The sequence below is a fragment of the Haliotis rufescens genome, unplaced genomic scaffold (assembly GCF_023055435.1).
Source record: "Haliotis rufescens isolate VD_foot unplaced genomic scaffold, xgHalRufe1.0.p SCAF_12, whole genome shotgun sequence".
NCBI classification, from domain to species: domain Eukaryota; kingdom Metazoa; phylum Mollusca; class Gastropoda; order Lepetellida; family Haliotidae; genus Haliotis; species Haliotis rufescens.
In genome coordinates this window covers 7,511,289-7,532,846 of record NW_025963802.1, presented here as the reverse complement: position 1 = coordinate 7,532,846, position 21,558 = coordinate 7,511,289, and the positions used below count along the sequence as shown (strand labels likewise).

The 21,558-nt window shown below is 40.2% G+C and overlaps 1 protein-coding gene across 1 annotated transcript; it reads right to left on the bottom strand.

The window, feature by feature from the left end:
* Positions 1-391: 391 nt before the first annotated feature.
* LOC124141226 (Hermansky-Pudlak syndrome 1 protein homolog) lies at positions 392-21,542 on the bottom strand. The gene is made up of 16 exons (XM_046509165.2): positions 21,364-21,542; positions 17,041-17,199; positions 14,261-14,382; positions 13,781-13,889; positions 13,029-13,180; positions 11,996-12,200; positions 10,361-10,862; positions 10,136-10,245; positions 8,111-8,329; positions 7,113-7,277; positions 6,344-6,456; positions 5,486-5,677; positions 4,695-4,830; positions 3,169-3,282; positions 2,713-2,795; positions 392-1,946 (listed from the first exon to the last, which is right to left on the bottom strand). The coding sequence occupies exons 1-16, from the start codon at positions 21,472-21,474 to the stop codon at positions 1,769-1,771; spliced, it is 2,670 nt and encodes an 889-aa protein (XP_046365121.2). The 5' UTR covers positions 21,475-21,542; the 3' UTR covers positions 392-1,768.
* Between the last annotated feature and the right edge of the window lie 16 nt (positions 21,543-21,558).

The following is a 21,558-nucleotide window of genomic DNA, read 5'->3' as shown; positions in this document are numbered from 1 at the left end:
GTATTTCATACTTTTTGACAGCTGATCTGGTAGCACTGTGTGACCAAGCTGATAGTATAGTATCATGACAAAAGGCATGAATCATTGATCAACCTATTAGCCACAGTTGCGTGATCCATTCAAAATTGCTTTCATGCCACAGTAATAATGACGGTAATATTGTGTGGTAGGGTAGCCAAGTAGTTAAAGCGTTAGCTCGTCAGTGTTAAAGAATGGGAGTTAGCGCTAAGATCACTTTGTGGAACAGGGCCCTGGGTTCGATTCACCACATGGGTACAATGTGTGAAGCCCATTTGTGGTGTCCTACACTGTGATATTGCTGGAATATTGCTAAAAGCAGTGAAAAACCATACTCAATCACCAATTTGGAGGTGCCTTCAAAACACAGACACTGCTTTGACAGTTTATTAATCGTCGTGATTTTCTATTTTACAAGATTTGTAAAACCACTGATATGCATATCATTAACAGGTATAGTATATAAATATATAATCAGATAAAACTGTATGTTACATCATGCATGTAAACAATATATCATTAACAAACAAAATCGAGCACCGACATATACATGTTCTGTTCCTATATACTAGAAAGCAATAGATACCGAAGCTCGCTTATCCTTGAGTAACTGTTTTGTAAACTGGCATATATATTTATATATATTATGATATATAGCCCAGTCTTTCAACAGAAAGCAATATATTATTCTTTACAAATATGCACACAATAAAAAAACAAAAACAAATTCTCTCGGGTAAATAACAAAAACATAGTATAAAACTATTGCCAACTTGCAGTAGCCTCATTATGAATTATTTCCATTGCACAAATATCACAACAACCTCGTAAGCTTAAAGGAAAGAAAATAATTCTTCAGTAACTTTCACAAATATCTACGAATAGTGAAAGGTATCTTATCAGTATCATTCTGGTCTGAGAGCAGGTCTGGAGCAGACAAAACACTGGCAGAGATGGAAAACCAAATCATGCAATTATACCGTCTTAAGGGTTGGAGATTGAGGATGACGGTCACCCATCCCACATTACTACATATTCATCAGCCATTGTCTCTACCTGATCCAAATTCTATTTGCCTCTCAGAACAAGCCATGACATGTCTGCTCCAGTCTGCTCTCAGAATCTCCAAGTAGGTGGGAGTAGGAAGGAGAAGGAATGTGTGTTCCAGAGTCAAATGTTGTCACTGGCACCCTTTCCCATAAGAGGTCCAAGTAGTCTTCACAAGATACCAAAGGGTTTCATGGTCTGAGGTCAACAGGATCCATTCCTAAAAGAGGTCTCGACAGAGGCTAACATTGGTGGGTGTTTCTTGGTACAATGGTGAAGGTGTCACCATTTCCTTATCCTGCCAAAGGTCAAGGTCATCATCACAAGCAACTAATGGGTGTTCCATGGTTCATTGATCCAGTATCCATTCTTTCAAGAGCTCCAGATCTTTATCACAAGAACTGATATGTATTCCCCGGTCTGATGCTGTCAACAGTACACATTCCTACAAGTGGTCCTGATAGACGTCATCACAAGAACTGACGTGTGTTCCTCGGTCCGATGATGACACCAGCACGCATTCCTACAAATGGTCTAGATTGCCGTCATCTCAAGAACTGATGAGTGTTCCCCGGTCCGATGCTGTCACCAGTACGCATTCCCCCGGTGGTCCAGATGTCCGTCCACACAAGAACAGACGGATGTTCCCCGGACATATGCTGTCACCAGTATGCATTCCTAAAAACGCTCTAGATGTCCGTCCTCACAAGAGACTGATGGATGTGTACGGCTCTCCAGACATCTCCCAGAGCTTGCGGGCCAGTTGGCGACAGTGTGATGCAATGTACTGCGGATGGACCAGGCCAACGTGCATCAAGTACAGCTCATAGCAGTGGACACTACCCTGCACAGAGTTCGGGAAGCACTTCTGTATCAGCTGTCTGCAGGCAAAAACACGACTTTCAGTTAGTGCATGTGTTCAACTGGACTTCTCATATTAAGTTCAATGATTTGTTTGTTTGTTGTTTAACGCCGCACTCAGCAATATTCAGGCTACATGATGGTGGTCAGTAAATAATCAAGTCTGGAGCAGACAATCCAATGATTGACATCATGAGCATCGATCCATGAGATTGGGATACAATGACATGCATCAGCCAAGTCAGTGAGCCTCACCACCTGATCCCATTAGTTACCTCTAACAACAAGCATAGTCGCCTTTTACGGCAAGCATGGGTTGCTGAAGACCTATTCTAATCTGGATCTTCAAGGGTCTGAAGTTGAATGAAGGAAGAAAGCTTTAGTGAACAGATGGGATCATACAACTGTAGACAGGTACATTCTAATGCTGAACTATGTTAACTTGTCATTGACTTCAGCTTCAAAGAGATGTTTTGTGACAAGGATAAGAGGAAAAGTGCTTTTAATCAAGACTCTTGTGGACAGACTGAAGAATGCAGATGTACTATTTACCTGGAGAAAACTGATGTACAGTTTACCTGAAGAATGCTGATGTACTATTTACCTGAAGAATACTGATGTACAGTTCACCTGAAGAATGCTGATGTACTATTTACCTGAAGAATACTGATGTACAGTTTACCTGAAGAATGCTGATGTACTATTTACCTGAAGAATACTGATGTACAGTTTACCTGAAGAATGCTGATGTACTATTTACCTGAAGAATGCTGATGTACTATTTACCTGAAGAATGTCCCAGTGAGTATTCCAGGAGGAGGCATGTCATGGCTAGGTTTAAAGGGCAGCTGCACTGGAAGAGGGTTACCCTGAAGTACAAATATCAGCATAGCAATAACAAACCCTTGCTTCATATATTATATTCCACATTTCTTACAATGAACAGCAATAACATGACATTACACTTCAGACACCAATTATCGATATCTAGTTGCAAAATATACAAATTCACAATTCCTATTTGGGAATGAAACAAGAAAGAGAAACGGTTGATACAATGGCACTTGAAAAAAAATTAACTGCTTGCAAGCACTAAATGAAGTATGGAGCATTTGTGTAACTAAGGCAATGAGACGTAAAAACATCCTTCAAATCATATCCACCCTAGTTATAAAACAGCAAGCCATATATAAATGTGACAGCCAGCACATAGTGAAGCATGGGGTGGCTGTACCAGCTCACCGTGTTATCTTCAAACCATAGGAAGTAGGAGTAGTAGAAGTCCCCGTCTCGGAACATGATTGACGTGTACCCCTCCGTCAACTTGACCATCATCTGCTCCACCATCACCCACACCTACATCAACACACCAGCACTGTACTGCATCTAGGCACTACACAGTCATATGTGCACAAAATCAAACACACAAAAGCATGTCAATATATTTGTCATATTGACCATGTTATACTGTTTTCAAAGCAAATGGAAAGATAGAAGAATGACTTTGACTTTATTACAAATACACTGAAACCAAAATGTAAGAGTAATCTTTGGTTATATATACTCACCACCATAAGAAACACGAAACATAGAAACATATAGAGAAGTATGTACATTAAGAAGAGATGTTTCCAATGTGTACCACTTAATGACAAAACTAACAATCAGTCAAGTGTAACCACAGTGTGTCTTTATTCTTATCATGATATGCTGCACATGATTTCTAAACTTTATGCGATAATCCTGCAGGAGACAAATGGTGCATCTCGAGTCATGGACCTATGACGTCACATGTGATGCGTTCATGAGTGTCTGTTCACACAACAGAACAGTATGTTCGTTTGCGAATGAAACTGATCTAATATATCTTGAAAATGAGTAATTCTTCATCTATTAACCAACATATCTGATATTTATGTTTCTTTTGTTGGTGAGTATATAATTATACTAGTATATCTCTCCATGTGTTGACAAAGTAGCAGCCTATACCCCATCATCTGGTCATACAATTTATCAGTTCATCAGATGATGATAGAAATCATCTTTAGCACATACTCTGTTTTGAAATAAATGTAACTATTAGTGAGTGTGAAATATGAACTATTTGCATGTAGCAATGAACACATACTTGTATGCCTATATGGAGATATATAACACATATTGTGAGCCTTGTCAGACATGTAATTATGTGCAAATTTATAACGTGCCTAATCCACACCCTAAAGCATGCTCAAAGCACTACATTATTACCCCAGCCAATGGGCCAGCATCTGCACTTTATGTCTGAATAATGTTTGCACTTTGTTGTGGATATCTTAAACTCTGATGTTAAAGATGTGTCTTTCAATCAAGCAATTTCAAGGAATAACTCTCACTTTCCATCAATGACACAAAATGTTTCTTTCGAAATGGTTTCATTTTTCCTATGCCTGAGAAGACCTGTCCAAGCCTGCCAGTGTGACGGTGAAGCCAAATTGAAAGCGGACATCTGATTGGCTTGAAAAAACACACATGCATCCAGCACTATGATTAGGCAGTTCAAGTCTGCTTTGGGTTCACATTAAGCAGCCTCCAATGCAGGGTTGGTTTATCCCCCTTCTCCACCCCCCAACTAATCTGGGTAAAAGATATATTCCTCCAATACACAAGGTACTCCAGTTAATCACCCCTTCCACCACCTCTCCTCCCAGAATCTGGGTAAAAGATATATTCCTCCTGTACACGTGGTACCCAGTTTATCTCTCTCCCACACCCACACCCACACCCACCTTATTTTTAAGCAGGCTCGTGGCATCCTTCTTGCCCGTCTCCTCCAGGGTGATGTTGAGGGACGGAGCAGTCAGCTGGTTGGACTGACGGTCAATGTAGATGAAGTGGACCATACCGGGGAACTCATCCAGGTATCTTACACCAGTTAAGAACCATGCAGTTAAACATGGTAAATGAACAGGTGAAATAGTGTGTGTGTGTGTGTGTGTGAGAGAGAGAGAGAGAGAGAGAGAGAGAGAGAGAGAGAGAGAGAGAGAGAGAGAGAGAGAGAGGAGAGAGAGAGAGAGAGAGAGAGAGAGAGAGAGAGAGAGAGAGAGAGAGAGAGAGAGAGAGAGAGAGAGAGAGAGAGAGAGAGAGAGAGAGAGAGAGAGAGAGAGAGAGAGAGAGAGAGAGAGAGAGAGAGAGACAAGGTACAGCTGTAAGTAGTAGTATGTTAAATATTAGCCTTTTTACAAGAAAATGCAAATTTGGTCTGTTTTTTTTAAGTTATTTGCATCTGTGCAGGCGATGATGCTCTTTTGCAATGTATGAAACACTATGAGTGAGTGAGTGAGTGAGTGAGTGAGGGAGTGAGCAATCCATATCACATTGTATTCATGTGGGCAAAAAAAATCCGGGTTTTCTGTGTGACAAGTGAACATTTTTACCACAAGTCTACCACCCCAAATATGCTCAAAAAACATCATCCTTATTTGCTGTGGATGCCACACTGGACCTGACACCTGTGCCATCTGTCACCACTGCAAAATAGTCAGTTCCCTAATGATGTGAGTTGATGAAGAAAGGATACGATGTCATTGGGATGTTCCTCTGAGCCTTGACTGATAGGTAGTGTTTATAGTCAGACAGCTCGTTCTTGATCTTGTCTCTCAGCATCTGAGTCGCCTCCCGGAATCTGGTGTTGACAGTCTGTGGGGACAGGAACAGGTAGGAGAACAGGTCCTTCAGCTTCTTCATCAGCTCCGACAGGGACGTCTCCAGCCTGAAACACAGCGCTGTATTGTATTGTATTGTATTGTTTCATATTGTGTTGTCTCATATTGAAGTATGACAAAAGCTAGTCTTACTATGTAACTACGGTGATAAACTTTGTACTGTTCATCGGCTCTGAATGTGACATCGGCTGCAACATAGGGCAAAGTACCTTGATACTCTCAATTGATGCAGAGGCACTGCAGCTCAACTTATAAATAGAGTGAGGTAGTATGAACTAATGACACTTCAGCAATATATATACCATGAAGGGTGACACCAAGAATGGGGTCCATACATTGTACCCATGTGGAGTCTCATACCTGTATTCTCTGCTAGATGAGCAAATGTCTTAACCACTGGGCTACTCAAACACCCCGTATTAATTAACAATACAGCATTACAAAAACACATGACCACCAAACACACAACAGGATACACCATAAAGGGCATGCATATTCAACTACAAACACTGCATTGTTCTTCTTTCAAACCATATGTACAGACTTTCTATAACCGGTGTATGCACATAATGTAGTCCTTTATTTTCTTTGGGTGGCTAATGACCATGACATTATTAACTTGACATTTTGTCTGAGAGACATTAATTGAAGTAAACTTTTTATTACACACTTACATAAAACTTGAAAGGAACTCGAGACAGCTGGATACTCACCCAGTGGAGACTTCCACCCCTGGTTCCTCCTCAAGATAAGCTAGGAGGCTGTTCTTCAGACCATCGTTGTCCCACTTCCGTCTCACATCATTCATGACACGTTGCACATCTCCCTGCAACACATAACAGCTATATTCCTGCAACTCAGATGATACAGCTATTACTGCTTAATCTAACAGCATGTGACTGTTTGTTATTTGTCTAATGCCACACTCAGCAATATTCAAGCTACATGTATATGATTGCAGCCTGTACCAGACAATCCAGTAATCGATTGAGCTCTGATCCATGAGCATTGGTCCATGACTTCAGTTACTGGTATGTTGCCACATTATCAAACAAGCCATAGGACCTGGGGATCAGTTCTAATTCAGCAACAACATGGGGTCATCAGCATGTCTATCATCCACTAGGCCTCCCAACAATGAAATCTGGGAATCATGTTTGTTTGTTTGTTGTTTAAAGCCGCACTCAGAAATATTCGAGCTATATGACGGCTGTCTGTCAATAATCGATCTGGACCAGACAATCCAGTGATCGACAGCATGAGCAACAATCCATCCAGTCATATGCACATAGCAAGCAAGATCAGCAGTGACCACCAGATAATTTGAGTTGGTTCCTACAACAGGCACAGCGTATGGGGCCATATTCTGTCTTAATATTCATGTGAAACACAACTCAATAATAATTTCACAAAGACACAGGCCATACATCTTTGGGACATCATTCGATGATACTGATACAGCAGCCAGCTGACATGACTGACCTTGACCTTCTTTAGTGTCCCCTGTATTCTAGCAAGGAGTGAGTTCATGACATCGTACAGCATCTCCCCCCTTGCTCTGCTCAGCTTGTCCTTCTCCCCAGTCAGAAGATCCTTAATGAACTGAAACATCTGGCACAGGTGGGGAGCTATCTGTCCATGTCGACCCTGCAACACACAATCCAAACATCTACATCCAACAGTCTGTGCAAGCAGTCATATCTATGTCAAATATTGAGTCATAAAGACATCTACATATCATGTACTGAAACACCCAACACAAGTGTATGGACATATTCATTTACTATTTCAATGACGATTTCTAGCACAATGCATGGCAACCCCTGGGTACAGTGAAGCTGGTGAGAGAAGAGCAGCATGAGCTGAAATCAGCTCACCTCAAGGACAATACCACAGGACCTGGGTACAGTGAAGCTGCTGTGCGAGGGTAATACCAGGCAAGGATAACATTAGGAGCTGAGTACAGTAAAGCTGGTGTGGGAGGGGTAACATTAGCTGACATCAGCTCACCTTAAGGTGGGTGACGTGAGGTGAAATAGGGTTTAATGTCGCAACCTAGATTATTGCTTGCACGCACTAGTCTGGACTGATGCCCACTGAGATACCATGCTGCAGTTTAACATGAATACCCCACTCAGACACAGTATACTGACTCCAAGCCAACCAGTCCTTGTTTTAGCCCCTTAATGCTGAGCGCCAGACAGGGTAAAAACAAGTACCATCTTTTAACCTCCTTTTGTATAATGCGGCCGTGGGTCGAAACTTCGGATTTTCCGCTCTACCACTAGACCACAGAGGCTGTCCTCACCTCAAGGACACTGATCAGGACAATACCACACAGCACCTGGGTACAGTGGATGTGTGGGGGGGGTAACATCCATTAACATCAGTTCACCTCAATGACAATGATCAGGACAATACCAAACAGCACCTGGGTACAGTGGATGCGTGGGGGGTAACATCCATTTACATCAGCTCACCTCAATGACAATGATCAGGACAATACCAGGCAAGACCTGGGTACAATGAAGTTGGTGGGGGAAGAAGGTACATGATGGTGTTCTCAGGAACACCATCTGCCTCCAGTAGTCTCTATTGATGGGGGATCTGTCTGGCTGGGTGTTCCTGGTAGACGGCTCCTCAGACATAGCAGTCCCAGCACGGGATCTGCCCCTACCCTCACTGGAGGAAGCGGACGACTGGAACAGATTTGAACACTTGTCAATAAATGTTACTTCACTAACATACGGTGTACCACAGCAAACCAAATAGTCATCTTTATCCCCCACCCATTGTCCAATCTTAAAGACAATGGTATGTGCAATCAAATGTGACATTCTAATTTATCCGTTTGTCTACCTTCTTGTGGAAGAGGTTGAATACAAGAGCTACTGTATAACATCTCCAAAATACTTTGTACAAATATGTTTTAGTAAGACTGTAATGATAAACAAAGGTTAAAATCATCTTTCAGTATGTGATGACTACAAACATTTTGTATCTTTGAGCACTGCACAATTCACTCATTTAGATAGCATGAATTTTATTGTAGAGCATTGTTATACAGGCAGGTATTGTTGCAGCCCTACCCTTTACAGGTAGTCACCAGAGTACACAGTACAGATAAGGTACGAAAGTGGTGAGCATGCGGACTCCTCAAAACCTGGTGAATTTCTAAAACATCTACTATGAAACCTTTTACAGCTTTGTTTGTTGCAGTGTCTACTTAAGTCTTTTGTGCCATATAACTGAAATGAGAAAATGAACCAAACTCTTAAAATCTTTAATGAACAATGTCTCCATAACAGCCTTAGGCTGATATTGTACAAAGTTTCATGGAGAAGTACATTACAGAACTGAGGTAAAATAATTAAGATTGCTTCCATTCCATTCAAGTCTAAATTTATATAAAAACAAAATAATTTAGGGAATCATAACTAGCAAAAGGCACATCTACACAAAAGGGTTAAAGTGTTTATCAAGTTTCTTAAAGATATTGCAAAATAATTTTCCAGTTCTGCTCCTGAAATGAAACCCACTGCTTTCACTCAGTTCAGGGAAGTCCAAATTCATAAAATTCATATAAAATAAAAGAAAAATTAGGAGGAATCATAAATAGCAAAAGGCACATCTGCACTACCAGTATATGGTAAATGTCTGTACCACGTTTCATAAAGATATCTCCAACAGTTTTCAAGTTCTGCTCCAGAAATGAAACTCAATGTTTCCATTCAGTTCAGAGTACAAGTCCACATTTAAAAAAATTCTAAAAAATATTTAAAAAATGTAGGAGAAACCAAAATAGTAAAAGACACATTTACACCATAATGCGAATGTGTGTACCAAGTTTTTGTTAAGGTTATCTTTTATGGTTCTGATCTGGAAACGAAACGTGATGGAAAGTCAGAGCCCGTTTCTATATCCCCCGCCAACTTCATGGAGCCGGGGAGGATAAAAAGTGTTTTTGTTGTATGGGAGAGGTGGAGGCGAACTGGTTTAGATTGGAACACTTCTCAATACATAAAGTTTGTCTGATTGTTGTTTTATGCTGACGTCAGCAAATTCCTGCTGTATCATGGCCTGTAAATAATCAATTGTGGACCAGGCAAGTCAATGAGCCAAGTCACAGAGCCTGATCACCCAACCACCATCTTAACTGGTTCTTGATACAAGCATGAGGTACTAGGGTGAATAAATGATGTTCAGAAGGACATTGCTAAGATAAACTACTGATCATCATGACACATGACTTTGTGTTATATACAAGAAACATGAATCTTTGTACAGGGCCCCATTCAACAAACCAAACGTAGGACCAAGACATTTGTAACTCTCATACTTTAACATAGACTTACAACAGTCATAGCGCTCAGGTGATCGTAACTCCCATACTTTAACATAGACTTACAACAGTCGTAGCGCTACAATCGCTTTGTTGGATGGGGCCCAGAGAAGTACTAGAGTCAGAAGGAGAGGGTTATTGCTATAGGTGATCACAAACTTACAAGCACGTTGGCGCTAAGTCTAGACTGGAACTCTATCCTGGATCTGAAGAAGTTGCCTCCCTCTGTGGGAGACAGGATCGGGTACTCCGTGTTCATCAAGGTGGGAGTTGCTGAAATAGGAGGAAAATGCAAAAACTGAAACATTAGGGTTTATGTTATTGAAACATCTTCATGAAATCCCACATCGGATGCAAACATATATGAAGTCCTTCTCTGGATGTTCACCTGATGTACTGGGCACATCATCTGTGTCAGTGAAGGTCTGCTCACTGCCAGTCTTCAATTCTGATGTACTGCGAGATTCCACCTGGCTGTCAACTGTTGGCGAAACCTCTGCTGTTTGGACACAATCTGATTGACTGTCTTCTAGCACAGTGTCTGCCTGTGCCTCCGATGTACTGACAGTGTCTGACTGACTGTCCTTGGATGATGTCAGACCATGGTTTGCCCTCACTTCTGTTGATTTTACAGACTGACCATCTTCAGCTGGTGTTGGCTTACTGTCTGCTTCCACGTCTGACTGTCTGTCTCCTGATCGCATCTGGTCACCCTTCACCTCTGTTGAGCTGACAGACTGATTGTCTACTTGTTGTGTCTGCTCTTGTGTCTGCTTCACCTCTGTGCTACTGGTTGTCCCAGTCTCAGCTGTCCTAATGGCGTCTGTCTGGTCTGTGTCTGCAGGGGTGTGTGACCTCTCACTGTTTGGTGTTGTTGGAGCACTGTGGAACTGAAAGAGCACAATGGTAGATTAAGACCTTTTGAGATGGCCCAAACTCCTACTTCTTGCTTTCTCAGTATCAACTGTTTGCTGAGGGCTATTCAAGAAAGACCAACATGATGTTCAGTGCAATGGAAGACATTTTAGTATCACTAAAGCGTATCTTGAAAGCACTCACGTTCGAATTATACTTAACGAGACCAAATCAAGATGACAGCTACATGAACTAGAGTTAACAGGAACATTCAAGACAGTTTTTGAATGACCTTGGCTCATTTTCATCCGAAGACAAATCGCTGATGATTTTGGGCTGAACATGTTTTCGTGTCATGTGTGTGACCTGACTCATGTTTATCCACGTGCTGAGTTATCAATAAAGTTAAACAAGTGTAACCGTATGAGTGATCACCTTGACAGACCAACTAACCATGCATCATGTGCGGCTGCTTTGCAAGACTATATCCTATCTGTATGCCTATGACCAATGCAAACCCTATAATCCAAATGTAATTATTTATGAATTATTGCTGATATATGGCATAAGACCAATTCCCTTTCTCAGCGATTCTGTTGGGCATTTCCAAAGCTATGCAACAACTTCTTTGAACAGTCTTTGTTGGTTTGTTGTTTAAAAAGGTTCCTAGCATGAAACTCAAACCACCGCCAATAACGTAATTCAGGTAAGTTCAAGAAAAGTTCCAAATTTTGTGTTCGCTTTGGTCTTACCTTGGTATGATTGAAAACATCTGGATATTTTTATTTAGTAATGTGTAGTTTTCTATCAGGATTAAATGTGCAAAATATTTCTTAAATTGGCAGTTGTTTGATGAAGCACCGACTGTTTGAAATCGTCCACCCTCTTTACAGTGTCTTATGCCAAAACAATTCAGCAGGCTGAAGGTTAACTGCACACTCCAGCTACTATTCCAGCTACATGATGGTGGCCTGTAATTAATCCAATCTGCACCAGACACACCAGCCATTGATACTATGAGCAACATTCCATGTCTAGGTAGGACAACAAGCAGTCAACCAAGTCACAGAGTCTGACCACCTGATCAATTAAGCTGCACCTATTCTAGCCAGGATTCAAACAATCTCAATTCTACACTGCTAATGTAAATATTTGAGTAGTCTCTCACCTCCTGATCACTTGATTCATCTTTGCGATCTGACACTTGTCTAGCTGTTGAAGGAATGAATGAACGTGTTTTCTTCCTGTTGATGGTTGGAATAGAGATAGAGTGGGAGAACAGATCTTCCAGTGTCTCATTGGATGGGAAGATGTCTTGGATCAGGAGAATGATGCTTAAGATGTCTGCTGCTTGAAGCTCAGAGGCTGTACGACTTGAAAATACAATAAAGTCAAACATTAAGAAAAACATTATATAAAAACAAATGTATTCATTACAAAAGGCTTAAAATCAAAATTTGCTTCCCCTTTTCCTCATGTGATGAGTGGGAACGATGGTCCCAGTAGTCTAAGTTGTGTCTCTTGGGAATGCCAGAAACCTATCATCATGGGTTTTGAATCCCAGACCGCCCTGATTAGGTTTTAGGTGTGTCAGCACCATACCCATGCTCATGGGTTTCACCAAAGTGGTAAACGTCTGAGACCAGCATCACTTCGGACACGCCGTGATATAACTGGAATACTGTTCAAGTATAGTTATAACACAAGGTCAAAAGGGCTTGCTGTTACCATAAAAACATACCAATGTGAGTGATAATGTAAGCACAACCTGTTGTGTATTAAATGAGTGGCGGTGCCTTTGATCTTGCTTCCAACCATGACCTAACTGAATATCATTACACAGAGCAAACTCACTGGTATGAAAAATCTAAAAGGGCAATCCCTAGCATCCAACAACAGCACACAAACTGGACAGGCAAGAAGGAACAATCAAATTATCTTTCATATTTGTATTCAACACTGTATAACTTCAATAACAGTACACCTTCATCTGACATACCGTATTCACAATAATAAATATCCTGCTCTAACAAGCACACCCTGACAAATTCTTATATGCGCCCGTTACAAGGCTGAATATGTGCATGACAGTACATATTTTCAGCAGCGCAGGAATGGGTATATAAATGCCTAGTAACTATTATCAACAAAGTTTGAGTTTCATTGACGTTTGAACTAAGATACAGTACAGGTGTACGTACTCTGAGTACAGGGCCATCAACTTGGTGTTGACCAGCAGCAGGGAATGTTGAGCCGGTCTGGACAGCAGGTCCTCGGTCACCCTCATCACCTTCTCCAACAGCTCGATACACTTCTCATTCACAAGCTGGTTCACATGAAGTCGTTCAACAGCCTGAAAGAACAATTGTTATTTGGGTTAAATGATACTTTGAATGTTGTAATATTTTGGTTATGCATTAAGAACATACTGATAAGTGTTATATGTGCATGGTGTTTGATTCAATGGTAAATGACAATTGAAAATTGCATAATACTTATCCTATCTCACATTTTTTCTTCTTCTTCAATCCCATGTGGAAATGTGCTTGGACAGAGTTTCCAGCCTCTTAAAACAATTCACCCAAACAGATCCCAGCATCACCATGGTCACCACCCAAACAGATGGGTCATGCACTGTAATCCTGTGCATTGCGACAAACACGACCTGATCACGTGATTACCCCTGCCACATCATTCTCTTTCGTCAGAGCTAACAGGCTAGAGGGGTTGTGAGGCGGCGATGGCCGGGGGGCATTTAACGTGTGAGATAGGGTAAGTAGACCTTGAAGCAGTGAGGTTAAATTTACCTTAAAAATATGCATCATTATTAGCAGCTGACAATGATTTCCTTGACTCACTTGGGTTATTACGCAAACTGGTGGCAAACACCAGATCTAAAACCTGCGTATCTATGGATGCATAATTTCAATGACCAGAAAAAGTACCACACTACCTCAACAAGATAACACTGGTCTTGTTTTGATAATTTAGAGTAAGTGTCCAGTAGTCTCTTCAGAAAGTTCCATCTTGCCTTCTTGTCCTCAAACCTAGAGTGACCAATTCTACAACAAAGTGAGTGAGTGAATGTTATTCCATGTCGGTTAGCAATATTCTGGCAATACTATGGCAGCCTGTAATTCATTTAAATCTGAGCAAATTTGATAGCACAAGAAACAATCCTCCATGTCGCGGCATTGTGATGTACATACACTATAAGTGATTATGGTTAAATAAAATAGGTACTGAAAAGATTAACAAAATTTATCTAGGATTCCAAAACAAATGCCCTTAGCAGGAAAATTGGGAAAAATCATCAATGGGACTTTTTTTAAATAAATCTTATTTTACTGACGTTTGTTGCAAAGATGGTCCAAATATCGGCCTCTGTTCACAGCTAGAAATAAACCTGGATAGACATACATAATGTACTTACTCATCTGTGATGGGACCAAACATAAACCCAACAAGTTTCAGGAATATGAGGATTTTTCTATCCAAGGCATATTCTGTCTCCCTGTCATCTCCATTCATACAAATAAACAGCAGGTCATCAACCTGCAATAAAGAAGACACACTATGCTATAAGTACCATTATACATGTATCACACCACAACCTCTTTAGGGCCTCTTTCCACGAAGGAATCTCAGTACTACTATGTCATAACGCCCACATCTCAAAATAGATTTATAGAAGTTATACCACCTTAACCAGTTTGTGGAATGTGGCCCAGAACTGAGTTTGAGAAATATGAAAATAATTAATTCACACTCAGGCTATAATGACTGGCCAAAACATTGGTGCATCCTGATAACTGGCACCAAGATGCAAGCATATACCTTCTTCAAGTATACAGTCATAAGGCATTGTTTTCATAACTTGGATTACAGATTGTTTTCAAAACCATAGGGTTTGTAAAAACAGAACTTAAAGACATGTTTTTCAAACTGATCTTTTATAAGTACTGGTATTGCAGGTCAAGAGGAAGAAAAATAGTCAAAGATTACTTTCTTTCCCATACTGTGAGAAAGTGAGTATGGTTTTACGCCACTTTTAGCAATATTTCAGCAATATCACAGCGGGGACACCATTAATGGGCTTCCCACATTGTACCCATGTGGGAAACAACCCGGGTCTTGGGCATGACGAGCGGACGCTTTAACCAATACACCGTCCCCTCCCATACTGTGATTCTTTGAAGCTTGTTCTTTATTTAAATTAGTTACCAGGCTAAGCAATGCTCAGCAGGACAAAATTGTGGTTATATTCTACATTTGTTAAAAAGTTTGGTTCAAGTGATCCAAATAACTAAAAAAGTGACAAAAGTCAAGTATTAACACAAAAGATCTGTACATTAATAATAAGGGTGTGTTAAATGATATGAAAATTATTTATACTACCCATCAAAAGTTTAGACTCACCAGTGTAAATGTAGCCACTCACTATACTCAACTGTTTCAAACCAGATAATGCCAAATATTCTAAACTTTTTACAGGTACTGTTAGCACATGAACTGATGTGGCGTAAAACCAAATCTGAAACGGTGAAAAGATTAGAGTTTTTCGTTCATTAATTGATAAAACTCTGTGAAATGTTGCACATTTTTAAACAAAATTCGCACCAAAACGCAGGTGTTCACATGCACGATAATGCACGTGTTTTAGGAGCAATTTGACGCGGGATACTCGTGCAATTCATCTTTATAAGGATTGCAGTTGGCTCTTCTGAGTTAGTGGAGAAATTCTTCTTTGATGCAAGCATGGGTAGAGGGAGAATCTCCGTATTGAGCAACGACATCTAGCCTTGGCACTGCTACAAGATGGCAGATCACAACGGTATGTTGCCAGACGTCTTGGCGTATCCCAATAGGCAGTTTCCAACCTCTGGGTACGCTTTCAACAGACCAACTCCGTCCAGGATCGACCCAGGTCGGGTAGGTCAAGGGTAACATCACAGCAAGATGACCGATGCGTCTTTTTGCTGTTTCTCAGGGGCAGACACATTACAGCCACAGCAGCCAATAATGCTTTCCAACAAGCTACAGGACGACGTGTATCTGTATCAACAATACGCCGCCGATTACGTCACTACGGACTGCGGGCACGTCGTCTAGCTGTAAGACCCCCTCTTACACCACGCCACCGCCAGATCAGACTGAATTGGGGAAATGGACATTTACGCTGGGGTCCCCGCAGATGGGCAAGGGTACTCTTCTCCGACGAATCAAGGTTCAATCTGCATTTCAACGATGGTCGGATCCCAGTCTACAGACGTCAGGGAGAGCGGTACGCTGACGTTGCTGTTGTGGAGCATGATCGATTTGGAGGTGGATCCGTTATCGTCTGGGGAGGTATCACCCTGACTGGAAGAACTGATTTACTGGTACAGGATGGAAATCTGACTGGCCAGAGATACAGGGACGAGATCATCATTCCTATTGTGCTTCCATTCTTAAGGGCCATGCCAGGTCACGCGGTTTTCAAAGATGATAATGCCAGGCCTCACAGAGCTCGCATCGGGTCAGCTTGTTTACAACAAAATGGGGTGAATCGAATGGATTAGCGAGCATTATCGCCCGATATGAACCCCACTGAGCATGTTTGGGATCTGCTGGGACGGCGTGTTTATGCCAGAGTTCCTCCCTCTGCTAACCTTCGCCAACTTCGCAATGCATTGTTTGAGGAGTGGCAAACATTCCCCAGCGGCAGATTGAACTGTTCTTTCGTGGTATGCAACGTCGATGCAATGTCTGTGTTAGAGCCAGGGGTGGTCATACCCGTTATTAAATTTTGCAATTTCACTTTTGTATGGTACTAGCCAATACGGCATTCTGGTTCACTAATCATCAATGCACACGTCCTTGTGAACAAGGATATGAAGACCTAAATGAATGATTTTGTTATTTTTTATCGGTAGCTTTCACAAATACGATTTTCTTACGAGATATAGTGAGTGGTTTCAGTGAGTCTAAACTTTTGATGGGTAGTATAGAAAGTAGTATTTTCTTGCTGCTGCAACATGTAGAAGTCTACATATAAAAAGTCAGACGCCACTCATATTTTATTTGTAAAATTTGCCTTAATAAAGTTTCATACCATAATGTCTGATGATGGAAAATGACTCCTTTACATAACGTGTCCAGCTTTCATTTGTCATTTTGTAATCCTACTGCTGAGATGTATTTTTTTTACACTTTAAATTGTCGAATTCATACCTGTTTAAACACAAAGATGTATCCATTTTCTAAGGTCACCGATGTACATGGGTTCTTAGATTCTTCAATTAGAGCCCAGTTGGACAGCACCAGGGGTGAGAACAGCTGCATAAACACATTGGAGTCCACATTGTACAAATCTTTTTCGGCTTCCTCAGGCTGAAATAAACATCAAGTTTTGGATAAAACTAATAATTACACACAAATGACATAACCACTACTGATAATATGCAACATCTGTCCACAGGAGTTAAATATTTGCTATGTCAATGACCTTTGGTTTCACTGAAAATGCCCTTTACTCTTTACTCTGGCCTTACAATTAGAATTTTCTATAGGAAGCCACCAGACTCCTAATGTTTATTTCATGGTATAAACCAACACAGTATTTTTAAAGACAACATTATTTAATAAGGAGGCTGTATTTGAAATCATTTGAGTAAAAAATTGGTTTTGACAAAGCTTTCAGATGACCACGATAAGCCATAGGTGTCACACAATTATATTGTCATCCTGGCAACCAGAATGGTCCCCAATAGGAAACTGTGTCAATGTATATATAGGTAACTAACAGGATTAAACAGGATTTGGCTGAGGATTTAAACACATGGGCCAAAGGAATTATTTGGTCTCTGCTCAATCTCATTAAAATCAGATCTTAGTTTTCGCTACCGCTAACCAAAGATCTGAGGACATCCCATTACGGGTCATGTCAGAACGACCTTTTGCGAACATTGACCGACCAATGAAATGACTGACAAGAAATCAACATTTGCCAATCAGAAGGCAGTTATCTCGAGCTTTACGGCACTAGTTTCAAACTGGCAACTACGCTTCGAAACATATTTTTAAAACTGACCAAAACAACATTCTGGAATGGCTTATAGATGGCATAGATTGTATGGATATAATCATAAAACCCGTAACTGTCGTTCGGAATACCCTCTGCTAAATATTTCGAGGTTGCATGACTAGAAAACACATTTCGACTGTCACTTTCAGGATCTGGTAAGCGACGCTCTGATTGGTTGGATGAAAGGTCGTGCTGACGTGACCTGTAATGGGATGTCCTCAGATCTTTGTTTAGCAGTAGCGAGAACTAAGATCTGATTTTAATGAGATTGGTCTCTGCTTGGGGTCTCAGGATTGATTGAATGTTTTGATGCATCACAAATTTACATGCAATATGGTCACAACAAATGCTCAATAGACACAACAATATATAGAGGAATCTAGTTGCAAATAATTTAGCTTTTTTGATCACAGGAAACGGTTGTTCATTTAAAGATTTCATACAGCACAATACAGTTATAACAAATTCAAAGGGACCACGAATTGCATTTAATTTTAACCGTAGTGCGCTATATGTACAGCATATACACAGTAAATGTCCGGTACCAAAAATAAGTTTGTTATATCCATCAGTACATTATAAGCATGTTCCTTATAAACATAGTTTACTGTAATTTCAATTAGACTTGTCCTTTGTTGCCACTTATGTAAACTTTGCCAACAAAAAGAAGACATGCATGACTTTGAAAAATGCAATATACATGTACCAGTCATTTCCAAACACATTGTTTTACGTATTCATTAGAATTTCATATTGTGGTATACCAGTATACCATTAAAACCCTGCACCTCTATGTACCCATGTATGGATTTAGATCTTATTTCTGTAGAAATCTTCCAAAAGTGATATTCTTCAAGTTTTGCAATATCCTGGCCTGATAACTACATTGGCTAGCATTACTTACTACTTATCATTCAACAAAATGCTGACTGCATGACATTATTAGAACAAGCCAGAATCTAAGATAATTAAACACAAACTGAAATGATTAAAACAGCTTTGTTTTAGCCACCCCAAACAGCGTAAATTAAGTATCACGATATGTATTGTATCAAGATTCATGTATTGTGAGGTGCTTCAATACATGAGTAAGGCTCTTAAGTAAATTTCATTGGAATTCAAGCACTTTTCATGTTTGTATCAACCCTCTGGAATTGGGAACCAGCCTGTGGAGCATGCATAGTCCATGCATGAATATTCCTGGTATAACTCGGCAACAAGAACTTCATTATAAAAGGTTTGCAGACATACAATAATTTCACAGAAAGGAGACAAACAATATTTTTGGGAATGACAACACATTTTATTTTATGCCATACAGTGAATAATTTTTAGAAACTGAGGCACTATTATTTTTTTCCATTAATTTCTACTGAAGGGGTCATTGTCGGCAGGGCTATCACAGATATGTATGAAGTCCTGGTATGTTTGAGTATACAGAAATGTACCCTAGCCAAAATCAGAATACAGATTAGTATCTGGTACTCTAAACAGCTGACCAGTCCATATTCCTCAAACGAAAACTGAAACCGGATCATGCTGCAGTTTTCCTGACAAGTACATGCTAGATAACACAGTGCATCGCAAAATATAATGTAGCTATACTGATTTGTTTTTATATAGCATGCTGGAATGCATCTCATACAACAGAATGACAGTACATACCCAGAAACTTTAGAACATCTTCCATGTTCAGAGTCAAGGAATTGGTTAAGCGAACTGCACACTGCTGAAAGGGCTCATCCTAGGGTACAGTTCTGTATTCTCATTTTGGCTTGGCTACATTTCTGTATACAGACACATACCTGGGATTCATATCTGTAGCATACTCGGACCCTGTAGTAGCGCAGCACCGCGGCATTCATGGTATCGCAGCATTTGTAATTTCAGGTAGTTCATGCGGGACACGCCTCTTAGAGGCTGTCTATTAATGCAAATCAGTAACCAGGAAGTGCTCACTTTGTAAACAATTTCAATTTCCTCAGAATGTTCCGTCTGTCGAAAGTAAGGAGTTATTAACGCGTTGATACTTACTTCTGGCAATTTTTTTAATACTGCCTTATCCCCATCTATCAATGGACAACGATATCACCCTCAGTTTCCCAAGTTAACTTTCTCTATCAACCTGAACTGGATCATCTGCATATTCATGGCGACTAATAAGGTAACTGAAGTTACTTAGTCCGCACATTTTTTCACATTCTGTGGCTGGAATCTATTAGGAGATCATAAGGGCCATACATTCGTCACCACTCGCCCCTTTCCGTAACCTGCAAGAAGACTCGTCCCCCTATCGATGAATGTTATGTGCGAAAATACGACAAACCAATCAGAATGCGCGTATGATTTCAAGTTCTTCGTCAAAGAATCCCTCAGAAACAATTTATGATTTTACATATGTCTTGCATCTAAAAATATACCCAAGACACAGTTAAATGTGGTCAATCATATTGTATCAATCCACATGTCCCGATGTGCTTTTAATTGCATCTGAAATATATATAATATATGGGGACATATACGTGAAACATTACGCAACGAGTTGACAATTGTTTTAGGTATGCCCGTTTGCGCTAAGACGGAACCCGGTCGCAAAAATGGCCACGAGAGGGGCACGAGTCGCTATTCGGCTTGTCCCGGAATAACACGAGTTGGTCACGAATGAAGGGCCATAATGCCATATTTACAAATACGTTCTGCGCTAGTAGCCAAATGTTAAATTCATACTTTTGGCATACTAGGAGTGCTTTTTTTATATATATTTATTGTTAACTTTTAAATTTTTTCATTTTTTGGACAAATTAATGTCATCCAATTTTTTAAACAAAAATCTTAAATATCATTACTTTTCGGTAAATATGCATTGGATACCTATTACTGATAACATTCAGAATTTTACTTGGTATGCTGTCTTTGCACTTGTCTGGACAAACCACAGAAGTCTGGCATTATCATACTTGGTGGATGGTAGAATTATGTCCTGTTTTTTTCCACTTCGGACCTCCACACACAACTTTTCTCTGTACCGAAAGACGATGGAGTTCTCTCCCTTGTCAAACTGAGCGCGAGGTCTTGCTTTTACTCGGCGCGACTAATGTAAATAATTAATTTTTATCAGTAAAATATGCATATTTAGATAAAATAAATGACACCTTATATAGAGAACATGAATAATCATAAAGGTTAGTGAGTGCATTTTGTTCCATTTAGTGTACATGACAGTACCGCGATACCCCGAGGTTGCAGGCTATATCCGCGTCAACAATGACCCCTTTACTTTTGCATAATTCCTGGAACAATTATTAAAAAATCCAAGTTCCAATTTCCACCCATTGGGACATCTAACGTCAGCCCCTAACTACAGACACCAAAGCTATTCGGCAAAACTTTTCCTATTTCTAAAATCATCAGTACAGATTTTCTCTTAAAATATGGGAGGTGTCTGATCTTATGATGAAGACATATCAAACCTCTGTCAAGCCTTGTTTGGCAGCTTCACGGTTGATATATGCAGCGAAATCATCATCAAAGTCTACAAAAAGCACATCATTTATTCTATTTACAACAAGAAGACACTTCATTATGCTACTTTATGTTTCTCTTCAGCATATTTCTCTGCAAGATAATTGCTTCCTGTCTTGTCGGCACGTGCTTTTGTTTATTTA

Excerpts from the sequence above, each read along its gene's own strand:
- LOC124141226 (XM_046509165.2), bottom strand. The coding sequence starts at position 21,474 with ATGAAGTGTCTTCTTGTTGTAAATAGAATAAATGATGTGCTTTTTGTA. Across the intron at positions 6,457-7,112 it reads GGACACTAAAGAAGGTCAAG|GGAGATGTGCAACGTGTCAT; the intron begins GTCAGTCATGTC and ends TATGTGTTGCAG. Across the intron at positions 4,831-5,485 it reads AGGAACATCCCAATGACATC|ATACCTGGATGAGTTCCCCG; the intron begins GTATCCTTTCTT and ends AACTGGTGTAAG.